The 17,780-nt window shown below is 36.0% G+C and overlaps 2 protein-coding genes across 4 annotated transcripts; both read right to left on the minus strand.

Moving 5' to 3' along the window:
- On the minus strand, positions 541-4,409 carry LOC18777586. Of its 2 annotated transcripts, none has more exons than XM_020564059.1 (3): positions 3,664-4,409; positions 2,641-2,788; positions 541-2,306 (listed from the first exon to the last, which is right to left on the minus strand). In XM_020564059.1, the coding sequence occupies exons 2-3, from the start codon at positions 2,780-2,782 to the stop codon at positions 952-954; spliced, it is 1,497 nt and encodes a 498-aa protein (XP_020419648.1). In that variant the 5' UTR covers positions 2,783-2,788; positions 3,664-4,409; the 3' UTR covers positions 541-951. The 2 variants fall into 2 exon arrangements, with proteins under 2 accessions (XP_020419648.1, XP_007209905.1); XM_007209843.2 differs by having other exon boundaries at positions 541-2,381.
- LOC18776732 (plant intracellular Ras-group-related LRR protein 7) lies at positions 6,033-10,726 on the minus strand. 2 transcript variants are annotated; one of them, XM_020564639.1, is made up of 10 exons: positions 10,308-10,726; positions 9,653-9,722; positions 9,406-9,452; positions 8,723-8,831; positions 8,512-8,597; positions 7,750-7,840; positions 7,485-7,570; positions 7,022-7,108; positions 6,782-6,919; positions 6,033-6,369 (listed from the first exon to the last, which is right to left on the minus strand). In XM_020564639.1, exons 1-9 carry the CDS (start codon positions 10,404-10,406, stop codon positions 6,809-6,811), a joined length of 786 nt encoding a protein of 261 aa, XP_020420228.1. In that variant the 5' UTR covers positions 10,407-10,726; the 3' UTR covers positions 6,033-6,369; positions 6,782-6,808. The 2 variants fall into 2 exon arrangements, with proteins under 2 accessions (XP_020420228.1, XP_020420229.1); XM_020564640.1 differs by lacking the exon at positions 6,033-6,369 and having other exon boundaries at positions 6,564-6,919; positions 10,308-10,695.

The raw sequence follows: 17,780 nt of genomic DNA on the forward strand, positions 1-17,780 counted from the left end.
GTAAATATGGTCCAATCATAAAGATACATGTGTTTCTTCAAGAGTCATAATGGTGCATGTGTTAGTGAGCAAGCACTCACCAGCAAAACAAGGCTTAGGGGGTACTCAAAAGAGTCAATGAACTTCCAAAAAGAAAACAAAATTGTATAGAAAATAAAAATATCATCATGTGGGGCCCTCCTTACCTAGATAGCCTTTTGGTTGGAAGAGGAGGATGGTTTGGTTTAGGGTTAGCATTCCCCTAGGCTACCACTAGCTCTATTATATGATATGAGTCTCTTAAACTTGTTTATTTGTCGCCTTTCAGCTCAGTGAGAAACTGCAGTGCATATTTCTTTATCCCAAGCCATGTGGATGATGGAATCAAAGATTAGCTCATATAACAAGACATAAAAGCTTTGCTTCTCTTAGCCTTCAACATAATTGCAAAACCATTGAGCACCAAAAGTCCCCTACCAAAATTAATCAGCATTCAAGGCATAATTATTCATTCTGTTTCACTTATCCACGGGATGATGGATATGAATTAGGCAGATATCAAAGTGAGAAATGAGGGATAAAATCCTCAGTAAAAATATTTCATTAGAAAAATCATTCAAAATTACATCGCGGTATTTTCGTACGAAGATGACCGTTGCACTTACAATATATGTATATTTTCCGCAGAACCCTACAAAGATGACAACTCTGGATCTCTTTAGGAAGAAGGTATGAAGGGAATTTTCCATTTCCACACTAGCTAATGAAAAAGAGACCTAAACAGCAAATCACCTTCTAATACACTATTTTACAGGGACGGCGAGCTTCCATCTCCCAACAAATCAGATGTACACAAGGAAAACTCAACTCCTCTAAAAAAAAAATTCGGAGGAAAAACCTCTGGGCGGACCACCGGATATGAACACCTCAATGCTGCTTTTCCAAAACCACCTTGATGAAGGACAAGCAACTCTAGCCCAAGTTTTTGCCATCCCTTGCTTTGTAATTCCAAGACTCTTTCCCGAAAACCTCTTCAATCATGTTGCAAGTTGGCAAGAAGTCAACCTTATTCTCAGGGCAAGTCATATACCCAGCATCCCAGATTTTCGTATCACAAGGCTCCAAGACATATTCATGGTCACCTCGATTGCTAGATCCATTGAAACCACCCGACCAATGATTCCCCTCCTCAGACTTCAGCTGATTCTCTTGTGAAGCAGCCGCTGCATCAAAGGACGTGCATGAATCATCTTGGACTTCTTGATCTCCCTTTTCATCCCAAGAAATCTTATCCTGAAGCTGAGCTATGGGACAGGTACTGCAGTTGTCAACCAGCCCATAGCATCTATCTAAAATTTGCTTGGTTCCCCCACCAAACATATCCACATTGACATTATCATCACAAGTATCATCCACAACTTCCTCATCGTACTCTTGCAAATTATCCTTCCAACTTTGATAATAACCAGGAACATTTTGACATATGGGAGACTCAACCACTGAGTCCTCATCCTCTGTAACTGCCAGTTGATTGTCACCATAATCATTACTGCCCTGCCATTCATCATTGTCACTGTCGACATTTATTGGGTCATACCTGTTCTGCCCAGCCCTTTTCACAAGCATAAAGACATTGAAATAGTAACTGACAATCTCCTTTTTTGTCCGGGAGGGAAAGACAGTTGAAAGATTGTCCCAGAAATTCTTGCCCAACGATGCTGGATTTGAGAAGACAACCTGGTGGAATAATTGTTCCTCCTCTTCACTCCATCTTTGTGCAACTTGCTCTCCCATGTCACTAAATCCTAGCTCCTCAAATCTCTTTGGCCCGATTGTCTTTATAAGTTTTTCTCTTGCTTCCAAAATGTGCTGCCTGACACATCTAACAGAATCCTCATCTTCACAGCTGCAATCAGTTCTACCAATTCCAGCTATGCAACCAGTGTCTGCAGATAAATCAGAATCAGGCATTGGAATAACACAGGTCCCCATCAGTCGTTTCTCATCCTCAAGGTCAGAGTTTGAAACTGCTTCAGATGTATCTAAATTATTTGAATTATTATTGTTTCCCTGTGCACCCCACAGTGGAACCTCAGCTTGATGCTCTGGTCCAATGGAGACAGACTTCCGAGGAGGGTGATCCAAAAGAAAAGAATAAATATCCTCAGATTGAGCCAATGTCCTTATTGGACGTTCAGGATTGAAGCAGTCCGGGAAGGATCCATGAAATGGTGCTTCCAACAGAGAATCTTCTTCACTGGTACTGCTTGTGGTCCATGAGGAGATGGTAAAGCTTCCAGGTCCACTGGTTTCAACATCCTCACCACCTTTTGGAAGATCATAAAATATGTCATCAGAAAGCTTCTCTTCACCTTTATCATTGACTTTTGCCCATCCATTCTCTACCAATCAAAAATCAGAACTTTTCTCAAGAGTTCAAATCAAAATGAAAAACGAAAACCAGCTGATTAGGCTGTCTTGATGTGACCAAAAATAGTTATAAACAAAAATGAGAAACAAGTGAAAAACCCTATGATTTGAGTTTGTTTGACATTCAATTATCAAATGTCTTAGAAAAACTCACAAAAATTGATTAGGACAGACAAACAAAATTTTCCCTCTGAGGTTCGACATATATTTACAGAGACTACGGTCCCTCACCTAAAGTCTGCGGTTTCTCGGAAACATCTTCGGGAAAAACAGATTCTGAAAAAGAAACTAGCTCTTTACTGTGCCCCACTTGTCTTGGGTGCTTGAAAGAAACAAATATTTGCTCATCATCAAGAGGCCGTTTTTGTACCATATTAAACTGCAGGACAGAGATAAAATAAGTTTAGATAAAATGCAAAAGAAACTCCTAGGACTCCTTAATACCATCATAAACTGTGAAGCCAGCACCTATGTTTCTCTATATCTAAAAGAAAGCACAAGTGAAGTATCTCTAGTACATATTTTCAGCTAAAATTACTCAAGCTAAATGATTGTCTAACTCTACCATGATTCTATCCCTCAGATAGCAAAGACAGTACATGCACGTTTCATTTGAATGAAACTAAGCAGGACCTCATCCAAAACATACCATTACAATCACAAATCAATGTTATCTTAACTTGCTTCCACTGACATAAACACATCTTTAACAGTTTAGAGTCTGCATAAACTAAACGCTTTCAATAAACAAAGCAAACTCAAACAGATCCAGCAAACCCAAATAGGCTTACCAAAAGATTTTAATTCAGTAAACACAACTATCTGCTAAACGATGTTAATTCAGTACGTCATGTATCACCCTAGACATTGATACTATGTCTTTGACATATATACACGCAAGAACTTAAAGAATCAGTACATATGTCAGTTAATGACACCACCACAAGTCCCTGACATAATTTTATGATAATTATAATCTAGTTAAGAATTATGAATCAATTTATGATTATAACTGATATTCTTAAAGGGTTTGTGGGGCCAATTATTTTGGCACCCTGAGGCATAGAAGAGACATCACTAATGAAGGGCAATTTGGTAAATATGCTTGCTATTCTATTTCTTAAAAAGGGCGCCCCATTTAGCTAAAAATATGGGTGCCATATCAAGGCCCAAAAATTGAGCAAGTAATTAAAATTGATTCTAATTTTTAAGAACTAATAATTTCATAAATTAACAAAAGGAATTGTTTTGTACCTCAAAAAATAGTCTTCAAGAAATGAAGCAGATCGCTGAATTGGAAGATAAAAGCTCAATTCGAAACGCAACCAGAGGGCAAAACTGTTTTACTTGAATGAATCTGACTTTTTCCCAACCTAATTTAAGAAATAAAGAAAAGCCCTAAAATCTTGAAAACCCTAACCCTAGATGTTCAATTTTCGTCGAAATCTCGAAAATTGCATCTGATCCACGGACAAATACAGCAGCTGTGTGATAGAAAAACCTCAAAGGCTAATAGATCTATGGATTAATTCAGCCTAAATGGATCAAAACCCAGAAATCAGAAAACCTAAACATCCAAAAGAATTCAAAAGAATTTACGGAATCCGAAAAAATTGAGAACGGAAATCGCTAATCCAAAAAATGGTTTCTTAGATCTACGATCGCAGAAGAAGATCGAACAATTTCTGAAACCCTAACCCTAGAATCGGATTGGGAACACGGCTATAGTTGAAATTGGGATCGAACGATAGGGGAGATAACGAATTAATCGAATCTAATCTCAATTTCGGAATTGAGACGAAAGATCAAGATGGAATCGGGTGAAAAAATTATTGAGATCGAAAAAGAGGCGGCGATTGAAGAAAAGGGGCAAAGTAGGGTTAGCCTTTTTTGTAAGTGGCTGTCCGAGGACAGAAATAACGAAAAGAGACACGTGTCTATTCCAAAATTACGGAAAATACCACTCCGAATACGGGAAGAGATTGGACGTAGAGACAAGCAAGCTCTACAAATGAGGTATATGAAGGGTGGTGTGGTGATTTGGAATTTTATATTAGCCTCGGGTGAGTGTTACACGTGGCATTTGGTTAGCGGAAAGTGGCCAGGACAACTAAGCTTTCAAATTTGTCTCTTGCCTTTTTCGGTGCTTATGTGATTTTATTGGTGGATAAAATACAACACATAAAGTGACCAAGATCTTTTCCTTATCATGAAACTAGCTTTTCTACACGCGCTTGTGTCAGCAAGAGGCTTTTATTAAAAAAAAAAATTTTAATTTATTTAAGAATTAAAAAAATAATGGGTAATTATATTTCATAAAAATAGAATTAATTATCTTATTTTTTTTTTAATTTTAATTTTTTTAATATGAAAAATTGTGAATTTACTGTATTATCCTCATTTAATTAATAATTTCAGTTCTTAATGTTTGCATTAACTAAGAGTATTTTCTGGTATTTTAAATGTTTTACTATTCTCTGTCTTTTGCTTTATATATATAGACTCTGCCTTTTGCTTTATATATATATATATATATATATATATATACTAGCCTCTCCGCACGCGCTTCTGCGCCTGTGAGAGGCTTTTAAAAAAAAATATTTTATTTTATTTTAGAATTAAAAAAGATAATGGATAGTTGTGTTCCATAAAAATAGGATTCATTATCTGATTTTTAATTTTAATTTTTTTAAATATGAAAAAGTGTGAATTTACCATATTATCCTCGTTTAATTAATAATTTCAATTCTTAATATTTGGATTAACAAATGATATTTTCTGATATTTTAAATGTTTCACCATTCTCTGCCTTTTGCTTTATATATACTAGCTCATTGGCACATGCGTAAAGCATGTGCAAATTGATTTTTATTTTTTTATTTTTTATTTATTTTTAGAATTAAGAAAAGATAATATGAGTAGTTATGTTCCATAAAAGTAAAACCTATTATCTGATTATGTTTTTAATTTAAATTTTTTTAATATGAAAAAATATAAATTTATCATATTATCCTCATTTAATTAATAATTTTAATTCTTAATGTTTGAATTAACTAATGACATTTTCTGGTATTTTGAATGTTTCACCATTTTCTGTCTTTTGCTTTATATATATAGATATAGATTAAGACAATTATGATACTCGGACCAAAAAATGAAAAAAGAGAGACAATGATGGTATAAAAGTTGTCTTTTACCTTAAGAACATGGTCTTTGCCATTCAATGAGAAAATTGGATTTCGGTTTTTTATTAATTGTGTATTTTTGCTCTCCTGCTTACAAATCTTTCAATTTTGAATTTTGTTTTAAAATAAAATATTTTCGTTATTAGAGCTCCAAAATAAAGGGTGGAGTTTATGATGGGCTATTTTGATTAACTAGTCCCCTAGTGTTTAGCTTCTGTAGCTATAAATGATATAAATTTAGTTTTTCTTTTCTTTTTAACACAAGCGATATTGGGGAGAGGGAATAGATTTTTTAGTTTGCCGAAAATTATGGCCTTGTAAATTGCTGGTAGTTTTTATTATTTAAATTGAAAGAACAAAAAAATTGGTTAGAGGTTTAGCCCGCCCAGCCAAAAATGGCGACTGCTTATCATCTGCCACTTTGGTCTAATGAAAATCTGTCCAGAAATTGCGTTCAGTGTTCTCATTATATTCACTTTTCCATTTTGTATCAGTACAAGTAACATTTTATTTTACAGTTCAAATGTGTAACCAAAATGAGTTCCCACCCTTTCGTATACAAAGCTTGCCAATGACCGGCAAGTATTGAAGAAAACACTATCAAGTGTACAATGCAACAGAATTGAGTTCGGATACTTTTTATTTTGCACATGACGAGTGATCATAAATAACAATGTTGTCGTCCATTCCCAAGCTACAGCAGAGCTCATCTCAATTTACAGCGGCGAAGTAACCACCCCTCTTTCGCATTTGAACGGCGTTGACTCGTTAACCTCTGTTGTCGAATCAGTTTATAAAAAGGAAACGTTAAATGCAAGCCACGGTAGAAAGCAAGAAGAAATATGCAAATCTTGTGTGTCAACCCATCACTATCATTTGTTTCAAGATAGGAACGGGAGGACGATGAGCAACTTAGCTTGAGTATGCTTGGTGTTTGAACATGTCAATTTTACTTCAAAAATCAGCATAGTAGGCAAAACCAGAACAGCAGTGACCATTAATAGATACTTACAGAATTGATTGTCAAATCAGAAAAACTGAGAGGACAAATACAAAGTGCAATTCTGGTAATATCAAAGATTTTACGAGAGCCACAGCCAATAAACCCGCCCAACCAAAGACTCCTCTCTTTTCGCTAGTACAATACAAACACTAGAACTTCATTGAGACTTTGGTTCAGAACTTACTGTTTCAGGAATGTCAATGTCATACTCTCAATGATCGACACCCTCATCAAGGCCTTTGGAACTGATCATCACATTTGAGTCAATTTGTTTGTCAAACTTCTTCTTCCTCCTTGCTTCAAACTCTTGGAATCCTTCCATCTAGATTTTATCGCATGGTAAATGTTCAAATCTACATAGAAAGTATTGCTGGGGAAAAAAAAAGGACAGAATTAAAACAAACATCAGGAAAATGTGGCATACCTGCTGAAACTGATCCATTGATATAGGGTTTCCATGCAGGGAAATATTCTGCAGAGCTTTACAGTCTTTCAACAGATTAGTAGGTATCTGTCAAACAAGAAAGTTATAAATTAACACAGGCATGGCCAGCCACAGAAAAATTCTAGGAAAGTTCAACATCCAAAAGTAAATGGTGAGTGAGTGGTGAAGGGGCTGGCAGTCATATCTGCCAACCACTAACAACATCCAACCTTAAATCTATAAATTAGTAGAACCAGTAAAAGATTTCCTTCCAGGGAGCCATGTCTGGATTTAGCCATCACATTACATTACAAAACTGTACTAAGCACCCATTTTAAGATGGGTAGGGGTAGGGGAGTTAGGGAGCACATGGAAACCAAAAGCCCAAGAAATACTCCAACTAGTCACCTTTTATGTAGTTAAGAAAGTCAAAAGAAACTCGTGTGATCTGTACAAACTATACCTGCTTCACATTATTATTGTCTAAGCAAAGTGCCTTTAAGTGGACAAGGTTGCAGACTGATTCAGGAAGATCTTCAATTGAATTATCTGAAAAGCAATCCAGAATCATGAAGCTGTGAGTGGTTAAAAAAAAAATAAAAAAATTACAACCTTAGAACCACATTCGAGAAAGAAAAAAAATCAACCCATAATCTAAAAATTGAACACACAAAAAACCACATAAAACAGACATCAACTAGTAGAACAATAGAAAATTTTAAACATACCATCTGCTTGTAATTCTTCCAGAGAGAAGCAACTACCGATGGATTCTGGAAGAGACTTTAATTTGTTGTTAGATACATTTAAAAGCTTTAACTGCATTACACAATCCATTGTTAGATCTTGGATTTCACAAGAAATACTAAATGTTTGATATTCAAAAATGTTAGAAATCCAATTAAGATTCCATTAATGTATTTTCCAATGATTTCTTTTTCATCATCATCATCATCCTTGCTTTTGTCCAATCATATGTGGTTGAGCTACATGAACTCTCGTCTTTCATTCTTTTTATTATATTCAGTAACTCCAATTAAATCTAACTGTTTAGATATCTTCATATTACTTCTTCTATCTTCTACTTTAAAAATTAATAACCGCCGAGCATTTCCGCAGTCGAATCCATTTTGAATAACTACCGTTCTTCGGTTATAGGTGTATCTAATGGTTGACGTTGCATATGTTTATACCACCTAAGCCAACTTTCTCTTATCACTAATACGTGCCACTCTCACCATTTCTCTAAAATAGGTTTTTAATTTTCTTTCCTAGCCACTCAGAGAATATGAACTTTTACCTTCTATGCTAGTAATGTTCTGGAAAAATCTAGATCAAGGTGCAGCACTAGGTTCATCGATGCAGTAATTATTGACATAATGCCAGTTTGTTATAGGGGAACATGAGATTGATTTTTAATTCAGATATAAAATTCCTAACCACGTGAACCGAAAAACAGACAAACAGGTTGTAAAGCCCAAATCACTTACATTGCGCAAACTTCCAATAGTCTCAGGCAAATATTGTAAGGAATTTCCAGAGATGGATAACTGCTCAAGTCTCACCAGCTGTCCCACTAGAAAAAGGAAACATACATCTTGTTAGTTAGGCGTCCAGTGATGAAGTCTTTGAAAGAAAATCCCACGAAGTTGAAGAAACCAAATTAAATATAACATTATCTTACTTAGAGAAGAGAATTACATTCATCAGGTAAGGAAGTCACTCGATTTGCATCAAGTGTCATAACTTTTAGAGACTCTAGTTTTGCCAAATTTATCGGTAGTCTGTCAATGAGGTTATGAGCTAAGACCTGAAAGATAGAACAACTCATATTCAACTGTCTAAATTGATCATCCCAATGTACGATAGAACAATTTTGCATTAATACTCAACAAATCTTCATCATGTAGACATTATTCAATTTGTGTCAACTATTTAAGTTGTTCATTAAAAAAAACAAAAAACAAAAAACCTTTTGACTTCTCGTAAAAAAACAACTTTGTATTTTCATATATGTTGAACTGAATAATCTAAGCAATTCATTAACATATTTAAAAAGCACTAAATCCCATCCAACAGTCCACTCATGATTGTAACCTTGAAAACAAGGACCATCATTTTCATCAAAAAAAATTTGTGTCAGTCTATACTCATCCTTCTATGTTCAACAGAGAAAACTCATGGGATTTTCTCTGTTCAACATAGAAGGACCATCATTTTCATCCAAAAAAATTGTGTCACTATATACTCTATTCTAATGATGAATGTAAACCAAATGAAAGTTGAAGTCTTAAAAATGTTATATATGACAAATTGGTTGTAGAGCATGAATTTAGGAATGAGAGCCACAGTATATGTACAAAAGTCAAATACATAATTCTTACCAGTCGCTGCAGGTTTACTAATTTGCTAATTTCCATAGGAATGTCAACTGCATGCAGAAAAAGAGAAGTAAACTAGATGTTTAAGTATGCTTCATTCTGTAAGATTTAAAAATACTGAAACCTTGAAAACCAAGCCATGAGAAAACCTCTATAGTTAAGATTAGTTCAGTGAAAATCAGATGCCTTACAGAGAAAACTACACAGCTAAATTGGTGAATTGGATGCCTCGCTGAGAAAAGTACGTTACCTATTTTGTTGTGTGTTAAGTCAAGAGTACGTACTGATCTGTCCAGGTCAAGAATTTCATCTGGAAATGACTGTTGCAGAGAAAGTAACCAATAAGTAAACAACCTAGAACACACAAGAGCACACAATGAGGCAAAGCATCTCTTCTGAAACACGTGAATGAAACCACCAACCTGTGATGCTCATTGCCTAAAATGTGCAGCGTACATCAACCATAAATATGCTAGTTTATGCATACATTTCTATAAATACAGTACAAACGGGAATGTCAAATGACTGCTTTACTCGCTCAACCAAAAAGCTAACTTTTTCATCCGTCAACTCAAAGAGAAACCATGTTGGATTAACATGAGCTCTCTTTCAACTTCAATTTACATCTGAGCCAGACTATTGAGACATCTCAATTATGAAAAAAATTTACCTTTACATAATTCTTGCTTCTAATTTGTAATCACAAGCCATCACGGAAATGTAGCAATATGCATAGACCACCAATATGAACCAACTTTATTAAAATTTGATCAATTTATCCCACCCACCCTCCTACTCTCACCTCCCCAACATTTAATACCCTCCATTAATTCAAATTCAAAACAATTATCCAACTCAAAATCAAGCATATCAATAGGGGAGAGAGAGAGAGAGAGAGAAATTGCCTTCAATTTGGAGTCCCGCAAACCAACAATGCCGGTGGATCGCCATCGGGCGGCTCTGTTCGCTTTTGAGTCTACGCTTTTGCTGGAATTGCAACCCATTTTGTCACTAACAAATTAATCTTATCAATTTTGAGAAGAGAAGGCAACGGAATTGAAGAGGGCGCTGTATCTATATATGTATATATTCTTCAATTTTGTCTCTCTGCACAAATAAAATTTCGTCTCTTGGATTCAAAGTTAGAGACAATGAAATTTGATTATCGTTGTGCAGAGAGGTTTAGGTGGGGGTCAAGGTCTCCAGAGCCTCCAAAGCTACGGAGGAGGTGAAGAAGAAGCAGTCGTCATTTTCAACGACTTCATTTTCCATTCAGGGACCCAAAAAACCGCGTCATTTCCTCCACGTGTTCGCCTGTGACTCGCACCTCTAAGGCTTAGTGTGGCTCTTACCTCACACGATCGACCCGGAACCCCAACCCTTTAAATAAAAGAAAACAAATAAATTTAATTTGTTGTAAAGTTTTTGTGTGGAGCCCACTAACTATTCATTTGGAGACTTTGGGTAGAGTTTGTCGGCAACTTTTTCTTACTGCACACTCACGAGAGTTGCACTAATCTGCCTATAAATAGGCAACCTGCAAAGTGAAAGAAAAGAGAAGACAGAAGAGAAAGGGAGAAACGGAAAGAAACAAAGAAGAGGAAAGAGAGAAGAGAGAAGAGGAAAGAGAAGAGGAAAGAGAGAAGAGGAAAAAGACAAGAGGAAAGAGAAAAGAAAGAGAGTCAGGCAGAGAAGAGGAAGAGAAGGAAGAAAGAGGGTGAGTGAGCAGAGAGAAAATTCAGTGAGCCACACATATTGTAAACACTATTGTAGCCATATTATTTTATATAGTGAAAAGTTACTGCTGCTGCTCTCCGAGGACGTAGGCATAGCCGAACCTCGTTAAATGCTGTGTCTCATCTACTTTACGTGCAGCTAAATATTCGTACATATTCCAGGTCATTTTATAACACGTTATCAGCACGATAGTCTCTCCTTTTATTTCTGAAATCTTTCAACTCAACACTATGTGGTTACTTCTTTGTCTCCTCTCTGTCATATGTCTACTCTCACTTTACTACTACAATGACATGCAAACTTTCTTTTTTGTGTTCTCACAATTTCTATGTTGTTTAATCCATGCTTGTTTAATTTACTTCTTTGTAACGTAATTTGTAATTTCTATGTTGTTTAATCTGTCCTGTTATTTTATGGTGGTGTAATTTTTACCCATCGCGTTGTAACACAAATTATTGTAATAAAATGATGGTGTGATCTTAAAACCCATCTATTATATCTTGAATAGTGGCGCAGTTATATTGCCCACACTATATAATATATTATGCACTTCATATATATTAGGTGGAGGTTTTTATCCCCACATTTATTTTATTTATGGTATGGTGCAGGTTTATTACTCATACGGCAATATTTAAAGGGTGGTGCGGGTTTATCGTCCACGCCTTTGCTTTTATGTATAGAGCAGAATTAGTGCCCATACAAGCACGTTCGCAAATTATTACTTTACTGTACATTATTTACTGTATGGTGTAGATTTATTACCCATACAACAGTATCTATTTAAAAAGGGTGGTGCGGGTTTATCGTCCACGCCTTTACTTTTATTTAAATGTATGGAGCAGAATTAGTGCCCATATAAGCACGTTTACTTTACCGCACATTTAATTTATTTAAGGTATGGTGCGGGATTAACGTCCATACAGCAAGCTATTTAATTTATGAATTTACTTTACCGCACATTTAATTTTATTTAAGGTATGGTGCGGGATTAACGTCCATACAGCAAGCAATTTAATTTATGAATTTATTTTACCGCACATTTACATTTATTTAAAGTATGGTGCGGGTTTATCGTCCATACCAGTAATTTATTTATCAGCAATTTATTTTATGGATTAATTGTGCTGTATGATGAGTTTTTACAGTATGCAGATCAGGACCAAAAGTTCCTTGATCCTCATCATACAATTACATCAGGACTTGAAGATCCTTGATGATGATATTAATATGAGAGCTGACAGTCTCTCCGGTACTATATTTATAAACATGTGATCGGACTTAAGGGTCCTTGATCCCTGACATGTAAATAAGGACCTAGAGTTCCTTAATGATGTAACAGTACCGTATTGGTTCATAGTGCCGTACACATGGATGATAACTGTACTGGCAGATGTACTGTACACATGAATAGATACGTATTCATGACTTGATGAATAGTACTATTCACATGAATAGTGACGTATGCATAAATATTAACCATTTTGGGTAAACCGTCACTATATACAAAAGGTAACCTGCAGTTCCTTAAACTCATGGATGAGCAATTAAATGAGATGCCAGAAGTTCCTCAAAATATGGACAATTATGTAAGGGCTTGAAGTCCCGAAATATGTACAGAAAATTGTAAAAATGTCCATACCATGAGAATATGTGATTTTGGCCCGAAGTTCAAAATCTAACAGTATTGAGAACCTAAAATTCCAACAGTTAAATGGACAACCCTTGAGGTATTATTGCAAATTGTGGTATGCCACATATTTCTTTGGCATAAGAGAATGATGAATTTAATAAAGTTCGATTCTGTTATAATCGACACCTCAAGGAAGAAATATATTTTGTGAATTCCGGTTGTTAAGAATACACCGCGAAATGGATAATATCAATATAAACCTCAAATAATGAATTGAGGCTCCCCACATATTTTGTTATATCTGGGCCGGAAGCCCCTGGATCCAAATATATGAGAGATCCTGAACTTGAAGTTGTGGGTATATAGTAGTTAATGCTCTTCACTACTATATTGCGATATTATCGTATTTCATGTCTATTTGAAAAGGGCAAATAAATTCTGAGTTTGTGTTTAGCTCAGGCCAAAAGTTCCAGGCTACCATGCGATAAAATATGAAATTTGGGAGAGACAATGTGGTTATTTGAACCTATAAGGCACAAGGTTCCAAACCGTCATTTTGAAAAGACGTAAAAACCACAGGTGTAAGTTTAAGAATGTGCGCAATTATTATAATAGGAAAGGAGCATATAACAGATAGATTTTTTCCACCTGCAATGAAGGTGCAGGCCCTGTAAAATCTATAAAAATTACATTATGTTCTGGAAGCCTCTGAAGGAAGAGGACGGCGCCTCTTAAGCTTAGCCATGAGCTTCTCGTGGTCTCCCAAAATTCTTTCATTGGAGACCTGCAGCATGTCTAGCCTTCTCAGTGTATCAACGGAGTACGAACTCACCAGTTTCAACAAGGAATTATTCTCTCCTTTAAGTTTCTCAACCTCCTGTTGAGACTCATGAAGCATTCTTTGAAGAGACGAATTTTCAGTTGTTAGCCTCTCAACCTCGTTTGCTCTGGCACGCAAACGATCAGCCATGTTAGAAACAGAAGCAGCACTCTGAATGCTAAAAGCCATTGAGTCATCAATAGCCTCTTCCTCAGATCTCCCTGTCAACAACATTTCATCCATTGGAATAATGAAATTCCTAGCTACTATGACAGCAGTAGCATCATTCATCATCACAGAATCATTAACTGTGAGATGACGATTTTGGGATACAAAGGATGGACGCCAAACTTGGGCATCATTGGTAGTTATGGGAGCATCATTTAAATTGAAATAATTTGGGCAGGAAGAAGAGGAAGCCATTTTAAGAAGGTTTTGAAGAAAGTCTTACAAAAACTAAAGTTTCAGAAAATGAAGGAAGTTGAGTTGAAACGCAGTTGCTCCAATCAAGTTTTGCAAAGGCAATATCTATAGACGAAAATGTGGCAACATTTTCAGGATCCCAATATCTTCTCGAATCCCCATATTATCTTTTTCTTTCCCAGAGTCCAAAACTTCACGTGGCCTCTGATAATGCCTGTCGGTACTTTCGGCGTTTTCAAGTATTATTTTCGTCAAAGCTGATCTTGCTTTACGGATTTCACGGAGCTACTTTTTCAAAAGTACCCCGAGAATCTCGCAATTTTTCTATGGTTAATTTGAAATTCACAGGTTCTACCTATTCATTGTATTTGTGTATAAATGTGTTACTAACGAAATTTTCTTTGCAGAAGACATCCAGTTTACTCCATACCTAGTGATGCGATATCTACTTATTTTTCTTATCAGTGAGCACTCAATATGCCCGAGAAGCAAGACTATCTCTGATCATTCATTCAGGAAGCAAGACTATCCCTGATCACATTTCCGCTACATCAGGAAACTGTGAAGGCGATCTTATACTCTAATCTCCGGAAGTCCTTCTAGACTAGGAGATATGAGAGCTTATTGTCTGCTCCCACCAGCTTCCTTCCTTGATTGCTTACCTTCTCTTGCAATCAATATCACATTATTTTTGCATTTTTTCTCTTTTTATAACTCTCTGTTCATAAGAGATTTTATTTCTTTAGAATGAACATCTGAAGAATGAATCCATGAAGTAATCCTAACTATGAGGGTTATTTGTTTTGACAGAGGCAAAAGAGTTGTGATTTTTGCTCTTGCAAGATATAACTAGATCATCAAGCGCTACATTATATTTACTGGGCCGATATGAGCTTGAATGATACTTGAGAAAAGTTTCTCCCACCTAAGGATGTAAGCAATACTTGTGTTATTTTATGCTTATATACCTATTTGATATTTTATCTTGAAAGGTAACCAAATGGGGAGATAAGTCCGTTCCAAAAGAATGGCTTGTATGTATCCATGAATTATTAACGCAAATTTTACAGATTGCAAGTTGGATACATTGATAATACACTACACAGATTAAAGTCCCATAAGAACAGAATATGGGTATAGCAGTGATCAATATGATGCACGCCTGTTGCGTAGCAAATGATGTGGATTGAAGTCCCGAAAGGACAATCCTTTGACATGTCAATATTGATATTGTGCACGCCTAATGCGTAGCAAATTGTATGGGTTAAAGTCCCATAAATTAATTGACATGTATGTATTAATCTGTGGCATGCCTGCAGCATGACAGATATATGGGTTCTAAATGTTCCAACTCCCTAAATGGAGATTATCCACGCCCTACTATAAAATAACGCTCCATTGGAGGTTATAATCCACATTCTCACATAATAAAAGCCCCCTGCAGTGGCTTGGGTACCCAAAAGCAAAGAAATGCTTATAATTGATGTATGCGCATGCAAATGAGAATGGTGGGATCATAAATTGATGAATGACAAATTTTGATTTTGGAGTAGCTACTCAAATCATCAATGGGCTGTGTTGATTGGAACCACGTTCAATTATTAAATGTCGACAATATCATTGGCCAAAATGGAATGAGGCAATTCCATTATAGATGAGAATGAACGTGAAAGAACAAACCCACAGTACGAACCCCAAAAGATGTTAATATTAAAAGTTATACTTGGGTGTTCGGAATAAAAGGGAATATACCTACTTTGTATGACACAATGTTTCTGGCAGAAGCAGGGAATGTTGGGTTTTCTCCATATTTACAAATTCAATTGTGCCCCCTTATTGCACATTTACGGAGACCAACATGTTATCTTTAAAGGTTATTAAATGCACGGAGCATATTGTCAGAAGGGATTTCCTAAAGATGTATAAATAGCTAGGTTAAAGCTATATAATGTGTCATAAAGTTTAATCCCTTTAATCAAAATCCTTGAAAGGATTGAAATTGCACAAAGCAAGTCCCTGAATGACATGTGCCTGAAGCACAAAATCTGTACTCAATGTTAATGTACATAAATTGCCTAAGTGAGTATATTGATTATAATGTGTTTGCAACACATTAAAGCTTCTCAAGAGTTCCAGAAATATTTGTCTCGACTGAAAGATCGAGCATTATGCCAACGAGGTTATTGCTTATACTAAGAAAGTATTGAAGCATTTTTATGAGGATTATCCGTTGGACACTTTAAGGATTTTCCGGAAGTATATTGGACCGGACATCGTATTTGAGCTCAACTCCATCAACATCATTTTGGGATGATGTGAGGTATATTTGATGCTATCTCCACATAACACCATGTATGGGCATATTCTTTCATATGATCTTACAAATAGCCCAGGTTTTGTTGGAAACGCGGACTCTGAAAATTTCTATGATTTACATAGAGATAGCTCACTGGAAATATATTTACTATATGAATTGTTGGTGGCTACATCATTCACTCACTCCGAAAGATTCTCACTCCAAAAGATAGTTATGAAGACATCAGGGGGAGATATTAATCAAGGGGAGCATCCAGAAGTATGCTATACAGATTGTTGTACTCTTCTTTCTTCATTCCATCAGTTTTCTACCTCACTAGGTTTTCTCCAAGCAAAGTCTGATGAAGCAACTGACATATTATTTGTGGTCTCCAAGGGGGAGTGTTGTAAAGTTTTTGTGTGGAGCCCACTAACTATTCATTTGGAGACTTTGGGTAGAGTTTGTCGGCAACTTTTTCTTACTGCACACTCACGAGAGTTGCACCAATCTGCCTATAAATAGGCAACCTGCAAAGTGAAAGAAAAGAGAAGACAGAAGAGAAAGGGAGAAACGGAAAGAAACAAAGAAGAGGAAAGAGAGAAGAGAGAAGAGGAAAGAGAAGAGGAAAGAGAGAAGAGGAAAAAGAAAAGAGGAAAGATAAAAGAAAGAGAGTCAGGCAGAGAAGAGGAAGAGAAGGAAGAAAGAGGGTGAGTGAGCATAGAGAAAATTCAGTGAGCCACACATATTGTAAACACTATTGTAGCCATATTATTTTATATAGTGAAAAGTTACTGCTGCTGCTCTCCGAGGACGTAGGCATAGCCGAACCTCGTTAAATGCTGTGTCTCATCTACTTTACGTGCAGCTAAATATTCGTACATATTCCAGGTCATTTTATAACATAATTTAATTTATTGGAATTTTTAGCGCTTTTTAGGTGGACTTCGCGCCGGGTTTTTAAATGGGCATCGGATCGGACCTTTTGGCCCAACTAAAATTTTGGGCCTTGGTATTTGGACATCTGATCGGGCTTAAGCTCCAAAATGTTAAATAAAAGCCCTAACACTTGTGCTATATATTTCTCTCTCTACGAGTCGAAATCGGACTTTTAGCATTTCCAAGGGATATGTAAGTACTTCGGGAAAAAAAAAACAAAAAAAAGGGATATGTAAGTACCAAACATTAATTTTAAATTTAAAAATTTATGTGACAATTTGACATTTTACAAAGTATTAAACTTCACCTAAACAAAATTATGAAATAACTTCACAAAGTCAAAAAGTCAAAAACAACATCACAATGGAGAAACACTATTTCAAGTAGGGTTTAACATTTCAATTGGGCATCCAACGAGATCCAGCCCAGTGGAAAAAGAGTCTTGACTTGCATACAAGAGATCTTAGAATCGAACCCTCATAGTCAATGGCGGAGCCAAAAAATCTATTGAGAGGGGTCAACATCAAATGAAA

This window comes from Prunus persica, chromosome G5 (genome assembly GCF_000346465.2).
Source record: "Prunus persica cultivar Lovell chromosome G5, Prunus_persica_NCBIv2, whole genome shotgun sequence".
NCBI lineage: Eukaryota > Viridiplantae > Streptophyta > Magnoliopsida > Rosales > Rosaceae > Prunus > Prunus persica.

Coding starts and splice junctions, on each gene's coding strand:
- LOC18777586 (XM_007209843.2), bottom strand. CDS start 2,782: ATGGTACAAAAACGGCCTCTTGATGATGAGCAAATATTTGTTTCTTTC. Junction 2,382..2,640: donor CGAGAAACCGCAGACTTTAG/GTGAGGGACCGT, acceptor TTTGATTGGTAG/AGAATGGATGGGCAAAAGTC.
- LOC18776732 (XM_020564639.1), bottom strand. CDS start 10,406: ATGGGTTGCAATTCCAGCAAAAGCGTAGACTCAAAAGCGAACAGAGCC. Junction 9,723..10,307: donor TGCGGGACTCCAAATTGAAG/GCAATTTCTCTC, acceptor TCTCTGCAACAG/TCATTTCCAGATGAAATTCT. Junction 8,832..9,405: donor TAGTAAACCTGCAGCGACTG/GTAAGAATTATG, acceptor TCTATCTTTCAG/GTCTTAGCTCATAACCTCAT.